The 17,830-nt window shown below is 42.7% G+C and overlaps 1 protein-coding gene across 2 annotated transcripts in view; it reads right to left on the reverse strand.

Moving 5' to 3' along the window:
- Positions 1 to 12,740, reverse strand: part of ARHGEF3 (Rho guanine nucleotide exchange factor 3) — a gene marked incomplete at both ends in the record, with an annotated part of 113,313 nt that extends 100,573 nt beyond the window's left edge. For both annotated transcript variants that reach the window (XM_079540285.1, XM_079540284.1), the window contains 2 exons: positions 1,807 to 1,902; positions 12,706 to 12,740. In XM_079540285.1, coding sequence (XP_079396411.1) covers positions 1,807 to 1,902; positions 12,706 to 12,740 — 131 coding nt within the window. The remainder of the gene's footprint in view (positions 1 to 1,806; positions 1,903 to 12,705) is intronic.
- Positions 12,741 to 17,830: the final 5,090 nt, after the last annotated feature.

Consider the following 17,830-nt stretch of genomic DNA (forward strand, 5'->3'; position numbering starts at 1 on the left):
CATTAGGCTGGTGAGAATAGCATTTACCCAGCTCTAATAGTAAAAAAATCCCCACAAGTAAAAAAAAAATTAGACATGTAAGATTTTTCAAAACTTCAAATGTGTTCCATGCAGCCATAGGTGAAATTTTCACCATTATGCTTACTGCAAACAGTGAATGGCTCAGCCACCGAGTACAGAACTCAGGGCAGTGACATCCCGTGTTCCCTTACAGCCGGCACGCATCAGGCTGCTATTCAGCTTCCCAAGTCAGAAGCCTAACTAAACAAAATCCACAGATTGCAAACATGATATTTTAACTAATAGGATTTTTCTTTACACGATGAGAAAGTACAAGTAGCATTGCTGGCTCATCTGTAGGTTGAAAAGTCTTTTTGAAATATATGAACCACGCCTAAAGTTGGCTTTAATATTCTAAGCTCTTTGGAAATCACCAAAGGCCCCACAGTTTACACCAGATGATAACGTGGCTCTTTATACTACTCACATAACCTAACAGGCACGCAAATTCTGCTATTTTGCAACTCTTTCTTTATGGTCAATTAAACATGTAACAAATCATGCCATTCGATTACTTGAGATGCTCTAATATTTGGTAACATAAATTGTACCCTCCTGCTATTTTAGTCAACATCACTAAGAACTGCCATGAAGCATTACAAGGAAATGCCATGATGAAAATGAAATCCTATTGCTCAATACCACAAGTAGAATAGAAAACAATATGAGATAAAGGACAGTACGTATCGAATCTCCACCCCCCAGCGCAGCACAGGGAAAACCTCTCACATTTTCCATATCCTTCTCCTTCACCTGAAGATTCTTTCTGACTCTGAGGATGTTCCAGGAATGGTGATAGAAGTGGGAAAAGTTCTAAAAACGCAATTACTTCCCAAGTGCTATGACTGTGTGCTACCTGAGTACCACATCAATCAAACGAACAAACAAACAACATTCTGCATTATTTCTTGAAAGGGATCCAGCATGAAGCATAACATTAATTTGCTAGCATTTCTTTGCTTCATTAACAGAAAGAGCTTTTAATGAATATTTCTCAGACGAGAAAAATATATGGGCACCACGTTTTTTTTGTGGTATGAGTTTGCTGTCTATGTGGTAAATAAGCAGTGTAACAAAATCTTAGCTCAGCCCAACAACAGCAAGTAAAATCAGCAGGCTACCAATAAAGGGTTCCCAGTAACACAGCCAAAATAGCCTCAATGCCCTCCCAGCACAGCTCTCTGCATGACAACACCAAACAAGGTGCTAAAAATTGCAGTCAGTGGCAGTTTTCACAAAGAAATTGTCCTGAAGTGTAAGAGCTTATCACATCTACCACTGAACTTCATTGTTGTTCCTTCGCTATGAATATTTTTGATCAACAGTAGAAACTATTGACGTTTTAATGTCTCCTGGGCCACAATCTCAGGAAACCACAAGCCTGTTTTCTAAACTGTACAGCACTATGGGGGCTACTACTAATAGCAGAGCACAAGCATAGCAACAGCACTGGGAGATTAAGACATTTGCCATATGTGAAAGATTCCACGAGCACAACTGGTGCCCTGTTGAAGTGAACAGGAGTTTTTCCACTGCCCATCCCCCTGACAGTCCCATGGTCATCTGCTAAGAATTCAGAAACAGTAAGAGTTTCTTCCCTCTTTTTCCTTCTATTGTTAAATAATACAAAATAATTAATGTAAACATTTATAACACAAACAATTCTTTAACTTATTTTTTAAAACAAAGTCCCTCCAAATTACCACCCACTAACCTCTCAGAAAATGAGAAGTAAAGCTTCCTTACCAATCTTTTTCTTCTTCCATTCCTCCTCTGGCACACTGGTTTATTAAGGCAGGACTACTCATGGTAAGCGCAGAGCTTTCAGAATTCATTTTTTTTCTACAAAGGTACAACAAAAACAACCACTATTAAAACCTGAATGTAACTGAAAAATGTGCATTTACTGATTCACTAGAAAACCCCAACCTTAGTACAGACACTTTTAAGACCAAATACACTGCATTTTACTCACTTAAGTAAATCTCCTAAATCAAGGGGATTAATTGGATGAATACACTGAGAAGGATTTGGCAGTTTTGTGAACTTGCTAGTTATGCCAAACTCAACACTGATTGTCTTTTGTTTACTTTTCTGAACGGAGGCCAGCAGAGTTGATGTCAGCAAGCCCCTATCCAGGGCCATGCATAATGTCAGTTATGTTAATTGAGAGCAGCAGTCAGAGCTGGTGTTGTTGTAGAAGGATCCACACAACACTGGGGAGAAAAAAATGGATTGTGGATATTTAAAGATCCTTTGAGCATATTCTAACAACTTAAGATCCTTATTTCAGTAGCTTAAGATCATAACTCAGCTGATTTGCAGAAAATTACAATTCACTCATGGTTGAAGTGGCAAAAACAGCACAGATATTCAAATGCTGGCAACAGCAATTCCCAATCCACAGTGCTTCTAAGAGGTCTGTACGGCCAAACACGCTCTGATGAAATGACTCATGTGAGAAGAGCCAACCAATCTCTGGATGAACCAGATTAATTTCACACTGAGACACTGCTATGTTTTGGTAACGAGATCCATAACCTTAACAGAAATTCTTACACCTATCTGTGTGGGGTTTTTTTTGCTTTTAAAATAAAGGAAAAAACAGCCTTCTTGAATTTGAGACTCCGAATTTGACTTCACACCTCATCTCCATTATGATTAAAAAAAAAAAACCTTCACAAATTAACAGAGAGCAAGTTAAACTGTATATATTAATTAATCTACTAGAACATAGCAAGCACAGCATGTTTTGTGGTTAAGATAGTAGAACCGCTGCAAGAAGGTATAAAGAAACATTAGAAAGCTGTTTCAAGCTGCATGGAAACAGGGTCCACAGCCAGCAAGGGATGACTACAGCACATAGCCCATCATGGGCACACAGGTTAGGCCAATCTTACAAAACACACACTTGGAAAAGAACATCAGCCTTTGTTTCAGAATTCTGTCCAAGTAGGGGAATATAAGAGCCCCAGCAAGCACACAGCTGGAAAGAAGTCCCCCAAATCAGCAACCTCAATTCAGCCCTGACTGAAATATTAAATTCCATGCCTCTTTAGTCCTCAGTAATGCAGGAAGAAGGCAGTTGTTCTCATAGATAATCTGAAGGAACAATGCAGGAGTCCAGACTTAAGCATCTTCTGCAAAGCTCCTCTCTTTTAGGGAGCAATTTCATGCCAGTTATGCAGTAAGCGCATCATCTGCTCTTGCGGTCACCCAAGCTATTAAGACCCAAAGTTCAGAGGAAGATTAAAAGTATTCCATTCATTTGCAAACTTGGAAGCTGAAAGAATTGTTTCAAAACCACAAGGTTGCCATTCCAGAAAAATAATAAACAAAACACCCCGTACTATCACTGGTGAGCTAGCAGTGTACCAGAAGTACAAGTGTTTAATCTATGACTAAGAAAGTATTTTCATCACTCCCTTCTCCACCCTTGAAAGCGAACACTCCACGCACAGCTCAGCATTGAGACTTTAGTGTTGAAACAGGAATAACAGCAGAGGACAGACAAAATGATACAAGTTACTATGACTCCAACTACTCTCAGAACAACTGATAATAAAGGTTGACACACATCAAAGAGAAAACGATACACAGAATAAACCCAGTTTGCTCCCTCACTTTCCACAAGGAAAATAAGGTACAGTAATACAGAGAAGAATAGATCTTACCAACTTCCCATGTCCCTCACAATCCCAGTCTAACATCAAAAATCATCAGTAACACTGCACAGCTTCAAGTCCAAATTCACTCCTCAGTCAAACACATGAAGGCCCAGCAGCCTCCTGGTACCAGGGCAGATGGACACCCTTCCTCAGCTGTCACCAGCAGGAGGATGGGAAACATCGCTGTGCCCAGCGGCCCCTCCTGCAGTGAGAGCCAGGCACTGCCCCAGCGTGGGAGCGGGCAGCACAGAGCATCCCAGCACGACACCCCTGCCCACTGCAGCAGGAACCCCCGCCGACCTCTGCGCCTTCCACCAGCCAGCTCTTGCAAACCATGCTTTCCTCCCTGCTGCCATGGGAGCTGGAGGAGCTCGCTGCAGCCCCGGCACCGGGCACCTACTGGCACTGCCATGCAGCAGCACTTCTTCGCGCCTCAGAGGTCAACAGCCAGGAGTCAGACCGGCTTCTGCAAAACAATCAGCGATTCTTTGTGCTATGCTGAAACAGGCCCACACAGGCCCTAGTCCAGCCTTTACCAGGAGCAGCAGGTAATTAAACAGCTGATCTCCACATCCCTGACAAGTTTATGGCCATGTCGAATACCAGAAGTTTTTTAGGTTCTAAGACAAATGGAAAACTTGTACTTATCTGCAATTTCCAAGGCCATAAGCATCAAATATCAGTACTACTTCTCTGTCATTTCCACAAAGAATTCTCAGCCTGCAGGGTCTACCTGACTTGCTGCTGCACCAGGCACTACTTTGAGACTCTCTTGAGAAGAAATAACTATTTTTAAAATAAAAACACAATCTTTCTATTATAGGATACAGAAGAAGATATATTTCACAAAGCATCATGAATATTTAAATTTGAACCGCACAAAATAAAAGCTAATACTGGCAAAATGGAATTTTGTTTAGAATATACTGTTTTATTATTCAGTCAGAGCATTAAAAGTAAACCCAGAAATGAACTCCCACTAATAACATCCCAAAAAATTAAACTCAATTCAAGAAGCAAAGGAACAGAGTTAAGGGGGGAAAAAAGCAACAATATACTGTTCATAGGTGCTTCTTTCTGTATCACCATCCACCACTTGTTTGGACTTGCACTTTGTGGCACAGGCACTACACATGATGAAACTTGAAGAAGGAAAGTAAATCTATCATCTTCCCTCTTCCTAACATGAAGCCAGGTGCCAAAGCAAGTCAGTAAATATCAGTTTAAGAAACTCTGCTAAAGAGTTCTGTTCTGTTTATCTGTTTGCACACTGAGAATTGACTATTGCAGATAAGCCACACGCACTTTAACTAAGTGTTGTCCTGGAGATCGTGCTCTGATTTAATAGGAGGAAGTGGGCAAAAGGCAATTCCAGAATGAAAACAGAGGAAAACAATGTCAAAGACTTTATTTATAGCAGCTATGTTTAACAGCACTGTCACTACCTTACTGAGGCAACAGCCTTGAAGAAACATCCATCCTGCCTGACAAGGGATACCACAAATGTAGCATACCTACCCTAGGACCATACCAGAACACCCTGTAAGAAGCATGCAACCCCAAATTCTCTTTGGAGTTGTCTCCACAAAGAAAAGCATTTATGTTTCATGAAAAATCACCAGTTTGGAATGCTGACACATTTGCAGTCCACCTGCCTTACAGAGGATTCTTATGACACATGATTGCAGAGAAAAGTCTAGCAGGGGTAAGCCATTGGCTCAAGAGTGGAAAAGCATTAAATTTAAATATACTTCCATGCTTATATGTTAGATTTTATTCTGGAAATTCTGCAATTTCCCCTAAATGGCCAAAAATAAAGGAGAAAAGATAAAAGGGATCTGGTATAACACCATATACAAGTCTCCAATCCAAACTCCTGCACAGATCAGCACTGCAGGATCATTTGAGCAGTAAAGATGAGAAGGTTCAACAAGTGTTGAAACCAAAATGCTTCTTAGGCTCCAACTGGCTTGTAATGGGAGAAATAGCATTTAATCTGTCTAATCACTTCCCCCTACACAAAGCCCATTTTCCTTCTTTGCTTCTGTTACAAAGTGAATCATTGACCCATAGGATAAAAGCCTTTTTGCACTCCCTGTTCGTACCTCTGGGCAAGTAAGACACAGCATGGTAGTTAAAAATTAAAGTATCCCTCAACTGCTATTCATTCCAGAATAACACAAACATCTTCCTATAAAACCTGTTCCCACAGCTCCTTACCTCCACCAGAATGCTATCCTTGTTGATGCAGTATCTTGTTATACTTGGCTGATAAAAACTCCCTAAAAAGTTTCACTGAACCCTAAGGCAGGAACAGCGAGTGCTCCCTTTGAGGAGAAAGGTGACAGCAGACAGTAATGTGCATCTACTGCAAAGAGGACTCGGCCTTACCAGCACTCTCTCAAACTGATGTCTTGAACAAGAGAGTACTAATTAGCTAGTGTGCATCACAGCATCTTGAATTTTAAAGAGATGATGTTCCAAGCCCTTAGAAAGCTGCACAGAGGTTACATTACTAGTAACAAGTGCATTTACTATTCTATTGTTTTTTGCAAAGTCACATCTCCAGGCACACAGTATCACACCTCGACAGCACTCAGCTGCTAACCAGGAGATTGCCTTTGGCAAACAGCTCATTGAAGGGCTGACTGCAACTTCAAAATGAGCTTCATTATTCAACTGTATACCAATGAGTACCAAAACCAACCCTTTATGGTTGGCTTTTCTGATGTGTTCAGATGCTGCCGTCGCCAAGAACTTGTTATCACTGAAGCACACTTCAGTAAAACCAGAGTGAGAACTCCAGAAGCACGTGAGCAGCATTTCTCCTGCCTACAACTGGGAGCAGCAGGCAGTCTGAGAAACTTCCCACTGCAGAGCCACTTCAACCCGAGCCTAGCATACCTATCACATGCACACAGTGTGCTTATTTCATGTACATTTTGACCTCAACAAACACATCGCACACCATTACTTAGCTTTAAGACTTTAAAAACACACACGTAACTCACTGAAGGAGGAGGTCTGGGAGGACCTTTTTGAAAACATATTTTTTAGAAGGCTTTTATTCCCCTCCTAAGCATCTCATTAAATGCCATCCACTACTGTTCTCTTCAGAAGAGAAGATAAGCTTTATACAAAAGTGTATATACAAAGATATTCGGAAGATTTTCTGTGGTGGAAGTAGCTCAGAGAACTGCACGCACTGCACGTAACTCTTCAGTCTTGGTGATTCCATTAAAACTCTCCAAATGATAGAGAAGTTCTAACATAATATAACTCTTCCCTGACTTGCAGCAAGCACTGAGTCTGGCTCCCTCCCCACATACCCACACTTGCTATAGGCAGGCAGACATTCTATTCAGTCTTACATAAAAGATAGCATTTACTTTTGAAACAGCAAGTCTCGGCACAAAGTCGACTGAAAGGTACAAAACAACAGTAATATACAACAAACACAAATTCACACCAGGCTGAAGCCAGAACACAGATACAGACAGCGTTCTATGCTGCAGAAATAAAACCTACTGCGAGGCGCTGTTTCCAACAGGACTAGTCCTTTATTCTACCAAGGTTTCATTCTTTTCTCCCTCAAAAAAGCCAAAAGAAAAGAAAGATGTTTACAACTCATCTCAGATCACCTTCAAAGAAACGGCATGGAGAAATTTACCGTCATTGAAAAGAGAACGTTGCTGCAACACAGATGTCTCTCAGAAGTGTTAAAATATACTGATATATAGAGACACCAACACCAGGAAAACCAGGATCAGGTATGTGCACACAATGCTAGATTCCCAAAATAGGAGCACAGATTTTCCTGAGCTGGTTACTGCTGTGAAAAATAAGTTATGGAAGAATTCAGGCTGCTGGTTTAATTTATTCTGCATAGCAGCAGATTTTGCTAACAATGTCTATCAGTAGGGAAAAAAAAGAAGAGCAAGGACTCACCCCATTCTCTCTGACCTGCAAAGCCATCAGGAGCTGGACTCTGAGAAACTTTAACAGCGTGGGAGCAAAGAGGGAACTCTGGGCAGCTTTGCTGTCACTTTATGGATGGCAATTGAAAGTTGTACCAATAAAGAAAAGGAATTCTTCAATGTTTCAGTGCTCAGTGTCTTTGTAACCCACAACTAAACCTCTCATACCTGTTCACATAAAAACTCCAACATGAAGAAATTCCAAAGATTGGAACAGAACATTTTCAACAGAAGGTTTAAAATGCAGAAGGCGCACACAGAATTACAAACCATACAAGCACTAAGGTTGGAAAGACCACTCAGACCACCTGGTCCAACCACCGACCCACCACAAACATACCACACTCAGCGCTGCATCCTTCTGAGAAGAAATTTTTCTTAATATTGTTTTGCAGAATTCACAGAGCACAAACTGCTGCATTCTAGTGAACAGAGATCAATGAATTTCATGTCACTGCTGTTACAAATGTCATAGTGAAGAAAGCTTGCTTCTCTACAGACCAAAAGATCCAGTTCCTAATACTTCAAGCACCGGGCTTCAGCACCAGGCACTGAACAAAACAATCTATCTATTCCACCAACGAGCAAGAAGAATCCCCCACCACTATTTCTCTGCCCTTTTCCCCTTCCCAAGTTTTTTTTATCTCCCTCTTTCCCCTTTCCAAGTTTGTTTTTTTCTTTTATTTCTTGTCGACAAAGCAAGCAAACAAAGCACAACATCGTCAGTCTGCTGCAGATTTATTGTCAGCCTGTTTACAAAGAAAAGAGGCAAAAAACTTGCACTGATTTGGTTCATATATTACGATTCCAAATGTGAATCCAACTGCTTTCATGCTAAACTTTCTGCTCTGTGTTTTGCATTTGACACTATGCAGCAAAACAATGTTGAAAAGCTCTTTCCAAAGATTAGCAGTATTTATGTTCCCAATTCAGTGACTCATGCAGCAAGCGATTCCTGAGATGAATTTAACTCTATCCACCTCAAATGTCTGAATTTGAGAGCAAACACAAAGTGCTTATGCAGAAGACACAACAATGGCAAAGATTTTATCTATGACAATTATTTTATCTATTTATTTTTTTTAATCTGTGGACAGGCTATTCCCAGAAATCACTAGGTGATGTTCCTGTAAAGAATACTACACGTTACAAAGCTATACAGACAGCAAAATAAAATAGCATATTTAGCTACAAACAAAGCTAAATAAATTTAAGGGACAATTTATTAAACAAAAAGAAGAGAAATTTCCTGAAGCTTGCATTGAAGGAAAGTATTTTTTCCCCATAGGAACAGCAGACTGAGACAAAAAGAAAGAACACATTCAGTGTGCAGTGGCCCAGCGTCAAAGCAGCGCAACTGCTGCCACATGTTTTCATGTTCTTCACTTCCTTTCAAAATATTACAGCCTCTCACAATAAAACGGTCTGTTCTCATTTTTTATTTTTGTTTAATTGAGAATAAAAGCTGAGTGAAACAGGATCAGAGTTGATATGAGCACAACTTCTTCTCCCTTTAATCACAGTGATCGTTTCCAGGGAACAGTAACGTGTTTAAATTTTATCTGCCTGGAAGGGCATCAGGTCTTCTCCCTAACATTTAAACTATCATCCTGTCAGCCTACCCTACTGTCTTAATAATCATGGTTGTCCAGTTCAAGATTGCTGCACAGTTCCATGTCACTGAAGTTTGTCAAGTTGCTTTTTTTTTTTTTTTTTTTTTTTTAAACTATTTAGTAAATTTATTAACATCAGGCAAAAGCTGTACTGCACTAAAATTACTTTTTCAGCCTTTAGTGTTTTTTACCAATGTTGCTAAGCATGCTTCATACTCAAAGCTACATAGGAGAGCTTGCAAGATTATCTTTCCACATAGTAATCTACTTGCTTGAGGGGATTTGTTCTAGGTTATTAATCATGTATCTGTGGAGCATCAACAAGAAGCTAATTTTGATAGCAACTATTAATGTAGGCAAAATATTTCAAGGCTTAGACTCAGATAAGATCTTTGCTATCCACAGTGCAATACCAGGTTCAGGATGCACCCAGCAACGGCTGATGGCTCTCAGTGCTGGGCTGTGGGCAATACACACGTGCCTCTCACCTCTCCCAGCTACAGGGCAGGATCCTTCAGTTAAGGCCATGCACAAGCAGAAGCTGCCAGTCACCCTTAATGCATGCAGTGCCCAAACAATTGGCCTTTGTCATCTTCAGAACAAAGGTGACAGTCAAGACAGAACCTTCTGGGACAATACTAATTGGACACATTGAAATAGTTGAAATACAAGCAGTAGAATTCTGATACGCTAGAGATAGACACAACGGGCGTGCTCTTCTCTGAGTTATTTTTTTTCCTCCTGAAAATTTATTGTAGGCAAATGCTGAAGTGTTAAAAGTAAATAGATGTACAAGTAGAATGCCTGAGAGATGAGACCAGCACAGCAGCTGCTCTTGGTTCTGCTGAAACCACTTAAGTCCTGATAGAGACTGACAGCTTTCCAAGTTTCTGCAAGCTTTGGTGCTACAAAAGCCAGCAAACCTTTGTGAAGGCAAGTTGTACCACATACTGATTTCACCTGCAGAGCTACAAAGGTACGGCATGGCTGTGAGGACAATTAATCCCATGTAAAAAGGAGAATCAATAACAGCACAGGGAACCTTTCTATGTATGTAAAGTTTCTATTTATATTTGTAACAGCTGGATGTGAAAAGCAAAAGCCAGCCTTTCAATGGAAAGAACATGAAGCTTGTTACTCAGTTTAATAATTCAGGAGGAGATGGCTGGATGTCACTACAGGCCATACCTTCAAGGGCCTCCTTCAGCAGCAGCCTGTATGAAGCACAAACCACTTCCAGGTAACTCAGCCCTACTTGCAGTGCACTCGCTCAGGTTTGGAAGCCCTAGGCTACTCATCACACATGTGATCAGGAAGAACTAAATAAACCTGCACGAAGTGGTGTTTAGATGATAACAGCCCAACTCACCAGCACACCAACTGCTGCAGTGTTCACAGCTGGGTTCAGCACAGGATTCAGCACCTGCAACTCAAACGCTGTTTACATTTCCAGTATATCACTTCATGTTGTTCACAGCTGTCAGTGCTTACAGTTCCACAGTGTATCACCTCATGTTCAGCCCTGGTTGACACTAGATGGGAAAACACTTGGTGTTTGTTTTTACATCCTCTCTGTTACATTCAGGCCATCACAACTCCGTGCTACATAGCTATTTAGTTCAGAATTCCAGCCATTACGTTTTATTTTTTTAAGTGCACTACTACAGTATTGGACCACAGACCACTGCAGTATACTTAGCAAGTCCTTGATTTTCCAGTCACATACATGACGACATTACAACAGCTCTCCATGCTCTGACAGGCTTGCAGGCCGCGGCCATTGTTTCATTCCTGACACCACAGACAGCTGAAATCCACAGCAGCCCTTACAGCTCGAGAGGTAGCACTGACTGAAGAACCAAAGAGCTTTGTAGGACCTGGATAGATGGAGATCACCTTTTTCCAGCCAGTAAGCACAGATGCAAACATCAGACCGTCAACACTTCTCTTTGTGCAGTAAATTCAAGTACTTTTGCCTGTTTTAACCTTTTCTTCCAACACGGTTCTGCTCTGAATTTTCCAAATTGTTAAGGACCAGAACAACTCCTCAAAGTACAGAAGCTATCTGCCACACTTCAGTGAGCTTTCAATGTTTATATCCTCAATAATTAATAAGTAACTAAATAAATAAAATGAAGAGACTGATATAACAAACAGAAATAAATTTGACAAGTCAACAGCATTCAACACCCCGAGTCCTGCAGCCCCCCGTTACGCACACCTGTAACTTCAAAGGGAACAAAGTGGCAGATCTGAAGATGTTTCTCAATTTGCACACGGCCTTTTCCTGAGCGCAAGATGTCAGAACGATGCACGCACACAAAGCGCTCCACATGGATTCCAAATGCATATATTACAGATTCCTCCACACAACGCTAGTGTTTCTTCAGAGGTATTGCTCAAAAACTTACAATACCAACAGTGTGCAAATACAACCCTAGCGTACCCAGAATTTAAAAGGTCAGTTGGCTTAAATATCAGAAGACAAAGATCTAACATGGGGAAAAAAAAGCTCCTGTATCAATATTGAGAATACAGAGTTCAAACGAACAAAGTGAGTGCCAGCAGGTAGCACTCACTGGTGTCAGCTCGTGCACAGCCAGACAAAGCAGACTTGTTGAAGGACAGGCGCTGCGACGCCGGCCGCCGCCCGCCCCGCACCACGCGCGTCCCCGCAGCTCGGGGCGGCGCCGGAACGGCCACGGGGCCCGGGGGCAGGCAGGGCAGGGCAGGGCAAGGCGCGGGGGTCACGAGCCCGGACACCCTGCGCAGCGGTACGTGCGGCTCTGACGGGAAACTAAAAAGAGAGTTCTGTTCGGAACAAGAAAGCGTTTCGTTTGGTAGAATCGGGTAATAAATACCAACTGAAAGCGCGCCAGGATTTATAAACATTTCAGAAAGTCAACGCCAAGACGGGCCGAGCACAGTGACAGAGCACGGCACGGCGCGCGCTCCCCGCAGCGGTTCCACGCGCCGCTCACCTCCCCGCTCCGAAAGCTGCCGCACCGCTATGGACATTTTAACTCCGGCCGCTTCCTAACCCTGCGGCTCCTTCTACGCCAAACGCGAGTTCTCCGCGGACACACGGCACCAGCCCGGCGACCGGCCGCGTTAGCAGAGCTCTGGCAGGGCGCAGACAGATCCTCCGAGTGCCGGAGGGCAAAGGAACGTCCTCTGCCCGTTGACAAGCGTGGCACGCAGCACCAGACCGCACGGCCGCCGCACGGCCGCCGCGCGCAGCCTCACCGCGCCTTCACACACGCGGCCCCGCACCGCCGCCCGCCCCTCCCGCCTCGGCGGGAGACGGACCTCCCCCCCCCACGAAGCACGACGCAGCCGCTGAGGGCAGCCCCCGGGTGCCTCCACCGCTCCGCAGGGGCACCTTACCGAGCACCCTCCGGCTCTTCCCCGGCTCCCGGCATGCGGCCCACGGAGCTGACAGCGCGGCCGGGACTCGGTGCCAAGTCGGGCCGCGGCCGGCGGCGCGAGGATCGGGCGGGGCTGTCAGGGCGGCGCGGGGAGGAGACACGCGGGCCGCTCCGCCCGCCACCCCCAGAGCCCGCCCCGCTCCGCCGCTCCGCTCCGCCCCGCAGCGCTGCTCCCCGCCTCCCCGCGGGGCTGACGGCAAGACAGCCGCTGCCGGTAGGGCGACAGCCCGGGGGAAACTCGCGGGCGCTAACGGGGACGCGTGCTGCGGCAGAAAGAGTCATGGCATCTGTGAGGTTGGATCACCAAGATCATCCAGTCCAGCCCGCCAGTACTGCCTGCTGTGCCACATCTGCAGGGCGCCCGAACACCTCCGGGGACGGTGACACCGTCACGACTGGGCAGCTGTGCGCATAAAGCACCAAGACGTGCTGGAAACGGTGTTTGTCGTACGCTGGCAAACCTACATTCAGTAACAAGTCTATGGACGCTACTTCAGTGCAGCAACAATCACCTAATGCGAACGCAAATGAAATAAAGATGCTCGGTCTTTTTCAACAGCGGAACTGCCAACACAAAGCAGCCGATGGGAAAGGAATGATGGACAAAAAATAGCTAACCGCCTTCTGCAGCCCAGAGGCACCAGAAATAGGTTACAACAGAATAACTTAATCTTCCAGTTGTTTCAGAGAGCTGAGTCTAAGAAGGCAGAATGGACATCAGACCTAGTTTATTTTTAAGTAAATGTCTTCAATTCCATTTGATTTCTTCAGATTGGGATACTAACCTGAACTCCACTTCAAAACAGTCTGAGAATACTCAGGAATCAAAGTTCACATGTAAAGAAGTTGGTACTTATGGTGCTCTGAAACACTCTTTTTAAACTACAGGCAATTCAGCCAGAAATCAGCCACCCAGATCCCACAGTATTCTTAAACAAAACATTACTCTGGCATATATTTTGGTACTAAGCACAGTCTGTTCTGTTACTCAGCTTTGTGAAATAAAGACTGGTACATCTACTAAAAAAATGACCGAACTTAATTTCTCCTTTAGATTTAACTGGAGTACAATTGGTACAGCCACTATGAGATAAGCTACACGCAGTTCACCCATTGGCTTAGCCTCATAAGAGCACTGTGTGTCAGGCCTACACCCATTTTCTGTTCTTTTCCATGGTACCAGAAGCCAGTTAAAAGTAATTGTTCACTGCAATTTCTTTTTTTCCATCATTCCTAAAGCAGCAATCCACATAAACTAATCAGGTGTGTGAGGACTTAGCACTTATCTGGCCCTGTGGCAATGTTACCCATACAGGGAATTGCAGTTCTATGAGCAAAATCTGCCTCACAGCAAGATGAACGTAATTGGCAGAATGCAGCAACCTCTGGGGCTGCTTAGGTCTGGTTGTCTGTGGTGGATTCCTGAAACCTCAGATCTTCATCACAACAGCTGCCAGGGGAACAAGAGAGCAACCATCCTGCTCCCTGCTCCCAGGTGCCACCAACGTGCCTGCCCAAAGGCAGCACTGCGACTGGCAGCACGTGTATGTCCACCTCTCATTCAGGATTCAATAAGGCTGTGAAGGAGAGCAACATTTGGTATTCATTATCAGGAAATGGGAAGAGATGCTCTGTTTAGAGACCACTCTTCTGTCTATGTGCCCTCGACATTTCTACTTACACAATGAATGATTAGCTAATGTAAATTCTCTATAATGTAACTGATCTCATCCAAATCAGCTGACAATGCTGTTCAGGGAGATATAATGCTTTTTTGCTTGTTAGTAGTAATTTGTAATTCCTGTTTTTGAAGATGATTAACTCTATGACACAATATGCAGTTGTCTTTTAGCCTTTTTAGACTATAAAACTGTATTTACTAAGCAAAATACTGTGTTAAACGAATTGTTACTTCAGTCTGAAAGCTTGTCCTAAAATACAGCAACATTTAAGAGTTATACTTTAAAAAGATAATAACAATCTTTGTTATTAAAGAAGCCAACTTATGGTGAGGGCAGCAATTTACAAATACACACATTTCCCAGGCATAAAGGCAGCCTAAGCAGAGGGTCAAGTTCAGCAGTGAGAATCCTGCCTTGTTTTCCTGATCCCCGTAACTATTATTCTCACTCCACCCTCAGTGGCTGTGCGTCGTCCAACTGCTATCCTGCAGAGAGACGGTGGTTTCCTTCCTAACACCAAAGTCACACCTTGGCATATTTGCAAAAGCTACAGCAGAGCAGGCAGTTTCCTTTCTGCTGATGAATAACAACTTCTACGGGAACGTTCTCCACAGCAGACATTTAAAGACAAGCAGGTTTAACACTATTCTTACTTCTAATTATTCTGAAATTGGTATGATGTAACTGACAGCAATGAACTCACTCCTTTCATCAAAATGATAAAGGAGTGATTCTTACAAACCGGGCTCATATCAGGCAAAAGTTTATCTGGAAGTGGGGCTTGAACTAGGCCCCTGTCGAGTTTCGTACAAGGCTGCCCTAACTCGCCCTTCGGTCCCCTACTGCAGAGGAAATAAAATCCATGGCTTACATCCACCCCATGCCTGTCTCCTCCTCCTGCAGTTCTTCCTGCACTTCTGCGCTTTGCCTGTCACAGAACTTGGCTGGGGTGTAAAACAGTGCCCAGGTGACTGTTCTACCACGTGGATTGTTGCAAAACGGCAAAAGCTGCTATCTCTAATGAAACATGCTGGCTGGCTACAGGCTGTTGAAAGAAGCACCATTATGGCTCAAGACTAAGATACAAATCCCTTGTTCTATCCTCATCTGACATCAGCCTCACCTCTGCTCTGAAGCAGATCCATTTCCTATCTAGTTCCTATCAATTTCTCCTTTAAAATGAGGATAATAACACTTGTTTATGTCATTTGCGTGTTTAGTTGTGCTCTTGTGAGTTAAAAAATCTTGTGAAACACCAAACAACTCTGACGCATCTCACTCACATTGCCAGTTTCTGGTTTCATAATCAGCCCCATTGAAACTGGCTGAATCACGTGAGAAATACAGCACTGCTAAAAAGGGGTGCAGACAGAGCAGTTATAAAGGATTTAGAAAATGCTACTGAAAAAGATGCTTATATTGTGATTACTGTTCAGCAAGTTGCACCGTGCGTTACTGTCACCAGGCAGTATTGAGCTGCAGTGAAATACAGCCTCAAAGACTGCTTTTTTTGCAGTACAGGATACACACTGAACTGGTCTCCAAGACTCTCTGAATAATCGTTTGCTATGCATATTAGTTAGAATACATTCTCTAACAAATTATGATTACTGACAGTCAAATATTTTTTGGTTGAATAAAATCTCATCATAAAGTTTTGTCTATATAGTTAAAAGCAAGTTCAGTGTTGATTTGCAGACAGATGGTAGTACAGAATTTGCACGGGGAGAGCTCATGTGTTCTACCATTTACAACTAAGTGACTCCGCAGGTGCGTATTTCCCCCATGGAGAAGAAATGTCAATTATATAATTATTGTGCAATAAATTTACCTGCCTCATGTAATCAAGAAGACTGCCTCTCTTAAACTGACTTTTTTTTTTTTTTTTTTTTTTGTAGTGACTAAATAGTTAGAATTCCAGGTAAATCAGCAGCCCAACAGAACAACATTCCACACGCTCACTCTTGCTGGTTCAACCCTCCACACGTTGCCAAACCTACAGCAGTCTGCAAAGAAAGGTAGTTGGACATCTGTGATAAATCACTCTTGAATGTTATGGCTCCACATGCACTAAGAAATGAAGTCTTCACATTAATTGATGAAGAAAATTCTCCAGATGTTATTCTTCTTGCACTCCTGTTTATAATAAACTATTATATACACCTAATATAAACTATTATATCTGATTTTATATATATATAAAACGTATTTTTCAGCATCTCTCATTTTCACTTCAACATTCCCAAATGTCTGCCTTGAAGTGAGATACCCAAATCTCAAATAACTGTGCCTCCAGCACTGAGATAGACATGGGCAAGCATTTCATTGCCTGGTCATCTAGTTAATGTTTGATAGTGAGGAAAGAACATTGCCTTCTCCTTGATTTTTGAGAGCAATATGGCCAATTCCTGCTATTCCTATGGACTGCTACAAACACAAGTCCTTGCCAACAGTGCACCTGCCCATGAAAGTGAACCTCACAGGCAAGTCAGACTTTATTAAATCAGAAAAAAAAGTAAAATTGTATCCTGCTGTAAAAGATAGAATCTGACAATTTTTCTGGTTTTTAAGAGTCTGGGAAACAGCAACAGATAATGATAGCGAGTAAAATAAGATAATTTATTGCAGAATGAGAGAAAAAATCCTTTCACTGATCTACAGTGCAGCCTTTAACTTCTGACCTTTTAGAAGTAATTCAGGTCTGATCATTTATAGTTCGAATAAACATACTGTGTGCAATGCATGTTTTATTGCTACAGCTCAAATGCAAAGTTCTCGGGTAGTTTGCTTTTTCTGGGGGGGAGGTGGGGAGGGGAACACTTCAGCATCAAGTCACCACAGTATTTAAATGTAAGATAAGGAAAAATAAGAGCGTACTTTCAAAGTTTTCTTTTTTGAGATGTGTAATCCACATGCACACCCCATATCGATCCATGACTTTTCACATCCTCAAACTAGAATAATTTTGGCCAGCAGTTCCCAAACATCAGAAAAACATTCTGAGGGTACTCATATTTTTAACCAAAGGTCTAAAAACTGTAGCAGCACCTCCTTTCCATTTTCTTTCAAACACAAAGTGCCTTGTGTATAGGACTCTGAGCACAGCACACAAATAGGACTGCAGAACATCCTTCTAGGTAATACACCTGGGAGAAGTCCAGTTCAGGTAAGTAACTTGAAACTCTCTCCTGAATTATAAATGCACTTAATGACACTTCAGAACGTCTCTGATTTATGCAGCGATAAGAGCAGAATTCAGAACTGGGAGACAGAGGCACAGAGAAGATGGCAGGTATAAAAAATTTAACTTGTAAAGTCAAAATATAAACCAATTCAACACAGCTAATGTACATGCAAACTAAGCACCAAGTATGGAATTCAATTCCTCAACAATAACAGTTT

Source organism: Tetrao urogallus (genome assembly GCF_951394365.1).
Source record: "Tetrao urogallus genome assembly, chromosome: 10".
Lineage (NCBI taxonomy): Eukaryota > Metazoa > Chordata > Aves > Galliformes > Phasianidae > Tetrao > Tetrao urogallus.